This window comes from Chrysemys picta, chromosome 1, assembly GCF_011386835.1.
Source record: "Chrysemys picta bellii isolate R12L10 chromosome 1, ASM1138683v2, whole genome shotgun sequence".
NCBI classification, from domain to species: domain Eukaryota; kingdom Metazoa; phylum Chordata; order Testudines; family Emydidae; genus Chrysemys; species Chrysemys picta.
Window position 1 is genome coordinate 314,814,118 of NC_088791.1, and position 13,322 is coordinate 314,827,439.

General features: G+C 41.2%; 1 protein-coding gene across 1 annotated transcript in view; it reads left to right on the forward strand.

Annotated features, from left to right (window-relative positions):
* Positions 1-912: 912 nt before the first annotated feature.
* Positions 913-13,322, forward strand: part of LOC101934209 (gap junction beta-6 protein) — a 70,963-nt gene continuing 58,553 nt past the window's right edge. Inside the window, exon 1 of the mRNA XM_024105724.3 lies at positions 913-1,047. Within this exon, the coding sequence (XP_023961492.1) occupies positions 1,043-1,047 (5 nt within the window). The 5' untranslated portion in view covers positions 913-1,042. The remainder of the gene's footprint in view (positions 1,048-13,322) is intronic.

Here is a 13,322-nt window from a genome sequence, read left to right on the forward strand (position 1 = left end):
ACCTAGCTATTGCCTCTGGGAGAGGTGGATTATCTACATCAATGGAAAAGCCCCTTCTGTCGCTGTAGGAAGCATTTACATTACAGTGGCACAGCTGCAGCACTGTAGCTGTGCCTCTCTAGTGGGTGTAGTGTAGACATGGCCTCAGTAGTGGTGACGTACCCTTACACTACCAATCAATGGTCCCAATGCTAGTAAAACTCCTAGGATGGCATTGGGGTGTGGACATACATTTATACATTTATGCAAATGCTCAGTGCTACAGCCAACCGTTGCTTGACCTCCATTTTGCCTGTCTTTTCTGTTTTCATGTGCAGACAGGATATTTAAGTACACAAGAATCCTCCTTGGAGTGTTTCAGGGAGGATGGAGCTGTGTGCAAGGACATGCCTGCAAAACAAAGCTGGTACATCTCATTTAGGGTCTTTATTTTCTTCCAGCCCCTTATAGAAGCCTGGATTTAATGAAACTTGCCTTAGAGGGGAATGAAATGAATTTTGAGAATTGTTCTATTCCCATTCCTTGGGATTTTCACTCCACTCATAGCAAAGCTTCACCTGATTTAGGCCTGGTTTATATTAGAAAAGTGTCACTGGTTTAACTAAATCAACTGAGATGCATTCCTGTAGATGCACTTACACTATTTTAACCCTCGCTTTTACTAGTTTTACTTAAGTTGGTCAATTATCAATGCAAGACAAACTGATTTTGGGAAAGGATAAACTGGGTTAAGAGCATTTACTGGATAGATTTTGAATTGAGTTAGTTAAACTCTTGCAACTTTTCTCAAAAGGAAAGCCCTTGTAGTAAGTGCCCCTCCACCATGCTGTGGTAATCCCCTGAGGGTGCAACTGGCTGCTAAGTGATAAATGCTGTATTCACACTGGGATTAGCATCTCCCCTTTCTCCTCCCTTCCCCTATCAGCCAGAGCACTGGGAGAAAGTCAGGACGGAGAAGAGATATCGTATTGTCACTACCCCATTGGAAGACGCATCTTTCCAGAGACACCCGAAGACTGCTGTGGAGAAGAGAGGATCTTCTATGAGGTAGGACTTCTCTGCTTCTAGGGAAACTTTGTTTAAAGGTGGGTTTTTAAGTGGAAATAACCAAACTAACTTCCATCGTAGAGCAGGGTTACTTTCCTTTCAAAGATTTGTCAGCATGGGGCTATATCACATAAGTGGCTAAAGGTAGGGAACAAATTCTAAAAGTAACATTCAGGCTCCATTTATTTTCTTACTTTGAATCGAATCGCCTGTCACCCCTGCCGATTCCCAGTGTCTGAAGTGGCTTTTCAGGGCTCAAGCTGATGAGCTCCTTCCTCTGCCAGGAAACATTCTCTTCTGATTTTTCTCTTGACCCTGTTTTCTTTCCCTCTTTCCCGTTCTCGCCACCACCAAGTGCTTCCAAAACTAAATGTTGATAGAACTGCTAGTATCTAATGTTAATAGTACTAGCAATTCCCTGCTAGGACAGCACACCACGGTGCCCCAGTTGGAGGAAAAGCAAGTGATGAGGCTTGGATTGTGTGTCTGGGGTAAGAATCCTGGTTCTGAAATGAACTCTGGTGGAGGAAATCAATTTTGTTAAAATCATTCTAATCTAATTACTGCCCTTCCTTTCATCCCATCAGGAGTTTTCTTAAGGTAATATACAAATGTGTTTATAAATTGTACCTGATCTGTGTATTGAGTGTAATCCATATGCCTACATAACAATTCATGTTTAACAAACCTAATATGTCTGTGTAATATTAGTGGGTATTATGTAAATAGATAACAATTGTCTCAATCACTTACAATCTACTACCACCAAAACAAAATGATACTCCCAGTTCTTTTTTCTGAACAATCACAACAAATAAACAGACACCCCCCCCAACTATTATAAATGTCCCAATTGCCACCATACATCTTTTTTTTGTAAATGCAAGACACTAGGTGAGTGATTCTTATCCAACTTGGGGTAGTATTATTTAAAAAAACAAGCACACAAACGTAAATTTTTGTAATTAGTGTTGCATCATAGTTGTAATTTGACAGTTATGTTATGAGCATATGGTGATGGTGATGAATTTGGCTGTCCTAATGTTAATAAATAAATGGAGATATCCTGTCTCCTAGAACTGGAAGGGACCTTGAAAGGTCATTGAGTCCAGCCCCTGCCTTTACTAGCAGGACCAAGTACTGATTTTGCCCCAGCTCCCGAAGTTGCCCCCCTCAAGAATTGAACTCACAACCCTGGGTTCAGCAGGCCAATGCTCAAACCACTGAGCTATCCATCCCCCTGAGCACTTGATGTGTTACCTCATGTACCTCTTCTTGTAGGCCAGTGGATGGTGTACCTGATGTCCTGTATACATTAGAAACCAGAACAATAGTTATGGTTTATAAAACTTTAAAAAAATAATTTGAGTCAAAACAAGGTAAGCTTAAGGTTCAGATTTTCAGTGTGTAGAAGCCCTGGTCAACCCCAGTTGTGTGTGCAAGGACATGTCATGCTTACATTTCATGGTGGCATGTAATCATGTAACTTTCCCTAGTGCATGTAATTGCAGTAACCTAACATAAATGGAGATACACCTCTACCCCGATATAACGTGACCCGATATAACACAAATTTGGATATAATGCGGTAAAGCAGTGCTCCGGGGGTGGCAGGGTTGTGCACGCTGGCGGATCAAAGCAAGTTCGATATAACACGGTTTCACCTATAACGCGGTAAGCTTTTTTGGCTCCCGAGGACAGCGTTATATTGGGGTAGAGGTGTATAATGTTGTATGCACTAGTTTCCATAGGGACAAAGATCTGGAAATTTAAGCATGAATAATTTGTCTTTGCTAATGTCATGTAAGCTTTATGATATGTTGTTATGAACCAGTGTCAGGACTACAGAGCCCTTACAGAAGTCCCGTTAACTAAACTAAATAAATATGCAGTGGAATTTGGTTTGACTGCCTACCACTTGAAGTGATCATTTGGCTGTGTGGGTTAACTCTTGCTTTACAAGATCCAGTTCACATTTTGTGCTAACATATTTGCCCCTCACTTATACAGCTCAGTGGGTTTTTCCATTGTAGAGATGTGGGTCCTAATCCAAAGTCCATTGAAGACAATGGAAAGACATACACAGGAATCAATGGGAAGGCTCCCATTGATTTCAGTGAGTTTTGGATCAAGTCATTTGATTTGGATTTCTTTCAGGTTTCTTCAGTAATTTCAAAGGTAGGAAAAAAATCCTCCCAGCTTTGAGTGGCCACTAATAAGACTTAGACGATGGTACAGCTTGATAGGCTACCAATTAAAGCTAGTTTTAGCTTGATCAGTGTTTCTTTTTTCCTGAAAATTATTGATACAATTTTGCTCCACCCTTCCAAGAGGGAGGTTTTCGGTTATGTCTCTCTGATTTGGAAAACTGACACTTTAGTAAGTCTCACAGACAGCTCATTTTAGATGTGAGGATCAAATGGGAAGATGCACCTTATAATTGATTGTCTATGTATAGGAGAGAGAGGAACAATCTGAACTCAAGTATGTGCACTTAAATGTAGATAACCAAACTGCACAAGAGCAAAATTCCAGAGACAAGACTTAGCTGGATATCCTGATATTAGTAAGGAATGAAATGTTATCTACAGAATTCCACTGGGGAAGGTGTTACGAAGGCCTGAGTCTCCACTGCCTTGTCCCTTGTATTGTACAATGCTATCAAATCCGAAAAGTAGATACACACACTTTCCACGGGTGCATATAGTGAAGAGTAGGTACACACACTATGCACAAGGTACAGCACAATGGAGAATGAGACTCCAGATTTCTTGTATAAACTGGAGATCAGAAAATAATCTGCATATTAAGTGTAAAACTGGTAGTTTGACAAAAAATTGGAGAAAAATATGTCAGTGTCCTGCATCAGGGCACATTAGAGGCAAAACAAGATGACCTTGAATGAGCTGAAACCAAGAATTTGTTTTTGCATTCATGATTTACATACTCTGATATGTTATCTTGAGCCACTCTTAAAACAGTTTCTGGCTCTGATCTGATTGTGGGTGACTGGAGGGCAGCTGCAGGTGAAGCCTTGACCAATGCAGGTGGGTTGACAGCCCAGTGTATACAGCACACCAAAAATTGGCTGGTTACACTTTTTATACTGTGGGAAAGGCATGTCTTATTCTGCCTCTTGTACTGCGGGTAAAGGTGCATCTCTGTACGATTCAATGGGTTGTTCTGCAAATGCATCAAACAGTTTAGTTTTTGGGGGTTTTTGCACATGGGGCTGTTCATCTGTATGAAGCATTTTCTTAATATCCCTTTAAATTCAGAAAATTGCTCTGCAACGTTGCCTCCTTCTCAGTCCTCCTCCTTTCATATTGCTGTGGCATCACAGAAGAGCACATTCTGGTAATATCGGTCCCAGAAAGCCCTCTCCTCTGCAGTGATGGTGACAGACTGTGCTTCAGAAGAGGTGTAATGTTGGGCCTATACAATATAGTTCAAAAGAGCAAGAAAGGTTGTGGTGGTTACATGCCTCATTGGTAAGACTGCATTGCAAGCAGTGGCAATCACCGAGGCCAGGTGTGCAGTACAAAGTTTTGTTGGCATCGCTGTGTCCGTCAGGGGGTGAGAAAAAGCCACACCCCTAGCTGACACAGCTGTGGTAGTAAAACCCCCAGTGTAGACCCAGCTATGCCAGTACAACAGGGCTTCTACTGGCATAGCTTATGTCATTCAGGGAGGAGGTGGCATTACTTTACTGGCAGCGTTCCTTCTCCTGTTGACATGCACTGGATCTACATTAAAGGGCTCTGCCAGTAGCGCTATACCAATATAGTTGTATCAGCAGAGCCTGTGTAGTGTAAGCAAGGCCTCAGTATTGCTCTTGCACTCAGTATTGCTCTGGTTAGTGGGGATACCAGGATTCTATTCCCATCTCTTCAACTAGCTTATTGGTGACCAGGGGCAAGTGACTGGGGACCAAATTTTCAAAAGTGGCCTCTGATTTTGGACGCCTCGGTTTTTGAGTGGCCATCTGTAGCTACCTAGGTTATGATTTTACAGAGGTCTTGTGTATCCACAGCACCTTCACTTACCGCTGCTCGTTGGGGGTGGTTTAATTATGATGATGGGAGAGTTCTCTCCCGTCAGCTCAGAGTGGCTACACCAGCGATCTTACAGCAGCGCAGCTGTTGTCAGGGCCGGCTCCAGGGTTTTGGCAGCCCCAAGCAGCCAAACAAAAAACCAAACAAAAAGCCGCGATCGTGATCGCGATCTGCGGTGGCAATTCGGCGGGAGGTCCTTCGCTCCGAGCAGGAGTGAGGGACCGTCCGCTGAATTGCCGCCGAACAGCTGGACGTGCTGCCCCTCTCCGAAGTGGCCGCCCCAAGCACCTGCTTGGTAAGCTGGTGCCTGGAGCCGGCCCTGACAGTTGTGCTGCTGTAAGCTCTCTAGTGTAGACATAGCTTTAGTAAATCCCCTGGTGATAATCCTGTTTTTATCATGGGAGCTGTTAAAACTTTAACATCAGATTTTGTTTGCCTTCTGGCAAAGTTATAACCGTAAATGTTTGCCATGTGGGACCATGCCATCTTGTCTGTCTGGAAAGTACCAGCACATTGTGAGTGCTGCCATAAAGAGTAAATAAAAATAATAGTGTGGGTCACACTTCTCGCAGCCCAACGATATGATGAGTCACGCACTCTGGGACTGACCCACCTCCAAGTGAAAGCTTTGTCATGTGTCCTGCATTACTCATAAGGTTTTGTTTCTTAAGAAATGGGACTGGCCTTTGGTGAGGTGTTCCAGGGAGCTGAGTAAAAGATTAAGAGTTATTATAAAGAAGGAACAAATCCATTTTTTCTTTCCCAAGAACTGTTTGTTAATACTTGAATTTGAATTGTTCGCATTAATGAAAATGTGTGTTACAGTTTCCCTGTGCTTCATTCATGCTGCCCACACAGTGGAAACCTTGGGCATTTTCATATGGGGCATGTTGGCTTGTGAAAACACAGGTTGTACGTTGCACATGGATACCAAATGGGGAGAAACTGCATAGTAAAGCTACAACTCAACTTTCATTATAACCTCCTCTTGTCACTTTTTCTTAAATGTCTCTTTTTGTACCGAAACTTTATATACCTGGTCCCCACTAAAAAGTTATTTGTGTGGGGGAAGTTGGGTCCATTCAGCTGTTTTTGAATTAGGCAAGCAGCAGGAACCATACATACTTTCCCCATATTTCACGTATTTTTAAGACTTTTTTTTGCACACACAGATAGCTCAAATGGCTGAGTTTTTAAAACATCACATGTGGATAATCCTCCTGGAGGTATAGGTAGCTGTTTGTTAAGTTGGAAATAAAATATTCTAAAGTGATAATTAAAAAATCTTCATGTGCTGTTAAAAACAGATTCGCTTTCAGCTTCCATTACAGTATAGTCTGAGGTTCTCTGGAGCGGCACAGCTCTGTATCTGCCACGTTATCATATCAGAACTAGGTTTTTCCTATATCTACAGTGCAATGTCATTTAAAACCCACAATACTGTGGAAAAATACACTGCATGGGTTAGCGGGAAGGGTTTGTGTGTAACCCCGAGTTCTGCAGTTAATGGCGTTATGTAAAACAGAATTGCATAATTCTGTAAATCAGAACTATGTCTTCATTTTTTTTCATTAGGAAAAAGGAATTAAAAGCAACAGCTCCCCCCCCAATATGTATCAGTGGTTAAGGATGACTTTATATATATGTATATTAAAACCTAAAACATTAATTTTGAAAAAGTTAAGGTTGCTAAATGACAACAATGTAGTTACCCATTACTTCTTTTGCGAAATATAGCTATTAAAGGCAAGGAAATTAATAGTTAAGGACATCATAAATGGTACAGTCTCCACATCAATACATTATTCTTATCCACTGCAAAGATAAACATATTTCATCACAACAGCACAACCTTACCTTTGACCCCTGGATTATTCTTATATATTATTTTTATTAGTTTATGTTAAAGGGAAATAATCCATAAATATATTAATCAACTGATAATAAAAAATTTGGTTATTTTATTATTATTATTGATTATGATTGTAGTTATTTATGTTGAAGTAGTACACAAGTCCTCTCTCAGGATTGGGGTCCCATTGTGCTAGGCATTGTACTAATACCCATATAAAAACTCTGCCTTGAAGAGTTCCCAGGATGCAACAGAGGAATGTGATTAAAACATCAAAAGGGACTAGGGAATGGAGGAGTGACATCACGCAATTAGACTTTGATCTGGTAAAGAATGTTAGTATGTACTTAACTTTAAGCTCATGAGCAATTTTTTTGATATGAATGGGATTGCTCAGATGGGCTATGAATGAGATAACTCAAGTTCCGCTTGTGCTTTGCTGCACTGGGGCCTTACATGGATTTACATAGACTTATAACACAACTTGATGGTTTTAAATCTGACATGTTTTTTAACAATGAATAAATAAAATTACCTATCCCTAATAGCCATACAAGCTAGTTGTAATTGTGGTTTTCTGAGAATACTGTTTATATATATGTGTATGATATAATGATATAAAGCTGTCTGTTACCAGGTTTGAGGTGTGTAATCCAGACCAGTGAGTGGTTGTGTCGCTACTTGCCCTGCAACCCGGCGTGCCTCACAGTGCTTTGCTGCTGCAATTCTCAACCTGAGTTGCTCACAACCAGCCTACATGCATGCAAGTCACAGCCTCAGTGTCTGTGTGCTAGCCGGCCCTGGTTCAGCAGCTCTGACCCAGCAATCTGTGTACAGCTCCACAGCCCCACTCTGGCTTGTACCAGACTCGATTACTACTTGCCGGGTGACCCCAGCACACTCCTGGTCCTGAATTTCCCAAAACTGTGTGCTCTTCAGTGTCCAGCCCAGTTCAGAGAAATAATAAGGTTCGTTTGTTCCCCTAAAGCAGTGATACTCAACCTATTTACCATTGTGGGCTGCATATGTGTTATGTGGGCTGCATCCACACAATATATATACTACCTGTATGGCCCTGAGAATGTCACATGGGCCGCAGCCATGTGCTGATTGGGCCGCAAGCAACCAGGAGCTGTGGGTTGAGAACCACTGCCCTAAAGACACAAAAACACATCACAGCTTATTAACTTAACTGGGTACATGTAACTTTCCATTTAAACACAGCACTGAGTTGGTTTATAGTAAAAATAAAACAAATGTATTTATACAGGACATAGGTTAAGTGATGCCAAGTAAAACGAGTAAAGTTAGAAAGGGTTACAAGCAAATAAAAGTGAAAACACGTATCTGAAAGTATAAAACTTAATCTAGCAAGTTACAGGGTTTGCTCAAGATGTTTTCTCACCTATATTTGGTTTCCAGAGACTTCTGGAAGGACCTATTTTTCTCAGCTTGCAAGAGCTCTGTTCCCTTGTGTCTGTCTATTGATGGATGCCAAAGATGGCTTCTGTCTTTGCTTATATCTTCAAATGTTCAGTGACTTTTGTTTCAAGAGGCAAGATGACTTCATGCTGCTTTTTCCCTTCCTGTAGGCTTCCCATCATGTAAATGGAGCTTCTGTTGTTTTGATTCCATCATGCTTAATTTACATAGGAGACAGGTAAATAACTGCCTTCTTTCCTGTCTGAGAGGGAACCTGTTTCTCCCTGTGTGGCCACATACTTTAAAGCATGATATCATTAAGTATCCATATTTCCTCATATAGTGTTAGTACATACATTACACAGCGATATTAATCACCAGTGTGGTGTTAGCTTCCAGAAAAGACCTCACTCTCTACACTTTTATGATGCAGTAATATTGTGTACAATCAGCTGATTCAATTGCGTTTCACTTGAGGTTCAGTCCCCCTGTCTTTATAGACCAATACATCTTTGAAATGAACTCTTATGAGGGTTACCCCTTCAAGTAAAGCTTATTCAAACTCTGAGGAAGGCAACATGGAGTTTGGTGGTGAAGAAAGTTCCATGCTCTTTCTTCTCCCACTTGTTTGCTTAATAGCTTTGATAACCTAATATGTAAAAATGGACCTTAATTGTTTTTGCCTGAAGACTGGGCTGGTCAGAGAACCAAGTACACATTACTTTGTCTAAGACAGACCTGTTTACCAACTCTCCCTGACATACCTCATTTAAACACACTTTAGTCATAATTCCAGCATATGTTCATAATTAATTATCAGTGAATTATTAGTTTTCCAATGATCTCTTACATGACACCTTTTAAACACAGATTATGACCATAGTGAGTTGGGGCACACTGAATTGGTCAGGCCAGCTGGAACTCTCTACCTGATACCAGTGAGCCCCTTCCCTTCTGGAATTGGGATGCTCTTAGGGTAACAGCCCCCTCCCCTCACAAAGGTGCAGGAGGGTTACCCCCTGGCTGACCCAGAGGCAGCTGGTCAGAGCCTTCTTTCCTAGACGGCATCTGCCACAGTATTTTCTTTCCCCTTCATATAGAAGAAATCCATTTTGTCACTTTTGTCTGTTTACAGTCTTCAGGACATAATATCAGAGCGTATTCATAATTTCACGTACCTAGTTGTTACAAACATTGCACAGTGACATTAATGACCAATGTGTTATTAGATTTCAAATGATCTATTACATGTCACCGTTTAAATAAATGTCATGACACCCGTGCGGGAAGCGTAGTGAGTATGTCAGACCTGACGAGTTGCTGACACAGAATAGTGAGCCACAAATGGGCCTCTGTATCACACTGTTTTAACAGGAAAAGTGAATAACATTGTCAATGTATGGTAAAATTACAGCCTGTATATATGTGGACTTCTGCTTGAGACTGATCAATGTGTGGGTCCATATACAATTGTTATGTTCCTTTTACGGAAATGGTTTATATGGTATATTTTGTCAACGGAAAGGATATGTGTGATGAAACATGCATTTTGTTGTACTTGATAATAATAGTGTGCATGAATGTTATGTTGGCAATGTAAGATTTATGATGTCCTTAACCAATCAATTCCTTTCTTTTAAATTTGTGGGTTGTGTGAATGTTTGTTATCACTTAACAACACTAGCTGGTTTTTGAAACAAACATTTCATAAGAAAGACCGATAAAAGATATCAAAATATTGTTATATTTGATACTCCGTACAAGCTTGTTGCAATAGCTTGATCCAGATACATTATAAATTACATTTACAGTATTTGCATTTATTCATGTAGTTTAGAAAATATAAAGTTGTATTTACTTAATGTTCAGTGTTTTCTGACTGTGCAATAATCCTTGCTTGATTTTCTTTTCATATCTTACCAAATGTTTGTACAAGGAAAATTGTGATTTCCCGCTCCCCCACTGTGTAGTGTCTTATGAATCACAGTGTGCGTTACAGTGGATTCTTGCTAAACAACACTTCACTGCTCTACCTACCCTATAATTCACACACAAAACATGGGATTCTCTCCACTCACATAACAGAGTCTTCTACTGTGGTCTCAAAATACCAAGTGCTGCTTCTAGCATTTTATGAAGTAATATCCTAGACAATCAAATGAAACTAAATGTGTCTAAATAAACAAAGTGTATTATGTGATAGACTCATAGTGTTTAAGGACCTTCATGATCATCTAATCTGTGCTCCTGCACACTGCAGGCCATAGAACCTCACCCACCCATTCCTGTAGTCAGGGCCGGCTCCAGCTTTTTTGCCACCCCAAGCGGCGAAGAAAAAAAAAAAAGATAAAGCCGCAATCGGCGGCACTTTGGCGGCAGCTCTACCGCACGGCTGCATTCTTCGGCAGCAATTTGGCGGCCGGTCCTTCCCTCCGAGAGGGACTGAGGGACCCGCCGCCAAAGACCCGGATGTGCCGCCCCTTTCCATTGGCTGCTCAAGCTCCTGCTTCCTGTGCTGGTGCCTGGATCCGGCCCTGCCTGTAGTAGGCCCATAAGCTCTGGCTGAGTTATTGAAGTCCTCAAATCTTAATTTAAAGACTTCAAGTTACAGAGAATCTGCCATTTATTCTAGTTCAAACCAGCAAGTGACCTGTGCCCCATGCTGCAGAGGAAGACCAAAAAAAAAAAAAAAATAAAAATCCACCAGGGTCTCTTCCAATCTGACCTGGTGGAAAATTATTTCCTGACCCCAAATATGGTTAGACATGATGTGAGCAAAACCTGCCAGCCAGACACCTGGGAAAGAATTCTCTTTAGTAACTCACAGCCCTCCCCCCTAATATCCCATCTCTGGCTGGTAGAGATATTTGCTAATAGCAGTTGTAGATGGGCCATATCCCATTGTAGGCAACCTCATCCTGCCATCCCCGCCATAAATTTATCAAGCTCCATCTTAAAACAAGTCAGGTTTTTTCCCCTCCATTACTCCTCTTGGAAGTTCCAGAACTTCACTCTTCTGATAGTTAAAAACCTTTGACTAATTTCAAGCCTAAACTTGTTGATGGCCAGTTTATATCCATTTGTTCTTGTCATCACTGGCCCTTAACTTAAATAAACACTAGGGAGAGGAATGAGTTATTCGTCTGATGTATTTATAGAGAGCAATCATATCTCCCCTCAGCCTTGGTCTTGTCAGGCTAAATAACCCAAGCTCCTTAAGTCTTCTCTTGTTAGAAAGGTTCTTCAGTCTTCTGATCATGTTAGTACTCCTTCTCTGCATCTGTTCCAGATTGAATTCATCTTTCTTAAACATGGGAGACCAGAATTGCACACAGTATTCCAGATGAGGTCTCATCGGTGCCTTTGTATAATGATAACACTTCCCTATTTCTACTGGAAATACCTCGCCTGATGCATCCTAGGATTGCATTAGCCTTTTTCCTGTCAGCATCACATTGGCACCTCATAGTTATCATGTGATTGACCTCTTAACTTTGTGTCGTTCGCAAATTTTATTAGCATGCCTTGTTCATTAATAAAAATTTTAAATAAGATTCGTCCCAAGACCAATCCTTGAGGAACTTCACTAGTAACCTCCTTTCAGCCTGACCCATTGTAGTTTCCCCTTTAACCAGTTCCTTGCCCACCTTTTGATTCTCTCATTAATCCCCATGTTTTTCAATGTAATTAATAATTTCCCATGTGGAACTGTATCAAATGCGCTTCTGAAATCCAAGTAGATTAGAACTACAGCATTTCCTTTGTCTAGAAAATCAGGTATCTTCTCAAAGAAAGAGATCAGGTAGGTCTGGCCTGATCTACCTTTTGTAAAACCATGTTGTATCTTATCCCAATTACCATTTACCTCTATATCCTTAACTACTTATTTGTTCCAAGACCTTGCATACAATTGAGGTCCAACAGATAGGTCTGTATTTTCCAAGATTCCTTTTTTCCCCTTTCTTAAATATAGGAACTATATTTGTAATTCTCCAGTCATAGGGTATGATCCCCAAAAGTATGGATTCCTTTAAAATTCCTGCTAGTGGACTTGCAATTTCATTGCCAGTTCCTTTAATATTCTTGGATGGAGATTATCCGGATCCCCTGATTTGGTCCCATTAAGCTGTTTGAGTTTGGCTTCCACCTCGGATGTGGTCATTTCTGCTTCCATGTCCTTGTTCCCATTAGCCACTGCTCCCCAGCTCCTTGGTACTCTTATTAAAAACTGAGGCAAAGTATTCATTTTGATGTTGGGCCATACTTAGGTTATATTTCATCTCCACCCCATCCTCAGAGTTTGGCAGTCCCACTTCTTCTTTCCTTGTTTTCTTTTTATTTATATGGCTAAAGAACCTTTTACTATTGGTTTTAATTTCCTTTGCAAAGTCCAACACTGCTTGGCTTTTGGCAGCTCTCCCTGCACTTTCTGACCTCCAAGAAGTAGCTTTCCTTGCTGATCCCTCCCACCTTCCATTCCTTGCAGGTTTTCTGCTTTCTCTGAATCACCTATTTAAGATGCTTGTTCATCCAGCTTGGTCTGCAACCCTTCCCTACAATTTTCCCCCCTTGCTTGGGATGCAGGCTTCAGATCGTTTTTGCAACTTTGACTTAAAATAGTTCCAAGCCTCCTCAGATCTTTCTGATTATTGTTCATTTTACTTGTATTCCTTCCTCACAATTTGATCCTCGGCAGTGATGGTAGGAGCTATCAGAGGTCCCATATCTCTGTGTATTCCTGTCAGAGACTCACACTCCTCTTGGTTGCTCCTCCCACCCTGCAGAATTCCCTCCCTTCCTACTGCCTGGGCCCTGCTGCTTTGTTGTGCCTCATTTTATGGCATCTGAGTTTCGTCATCAGCTGATACTCTAAAAATACAGAGGGTCAGGGGCAGCAGCAGCAGTCAAGGAGATTCCACCATTCCCCAAAGAGCCAAGGGTGGTCC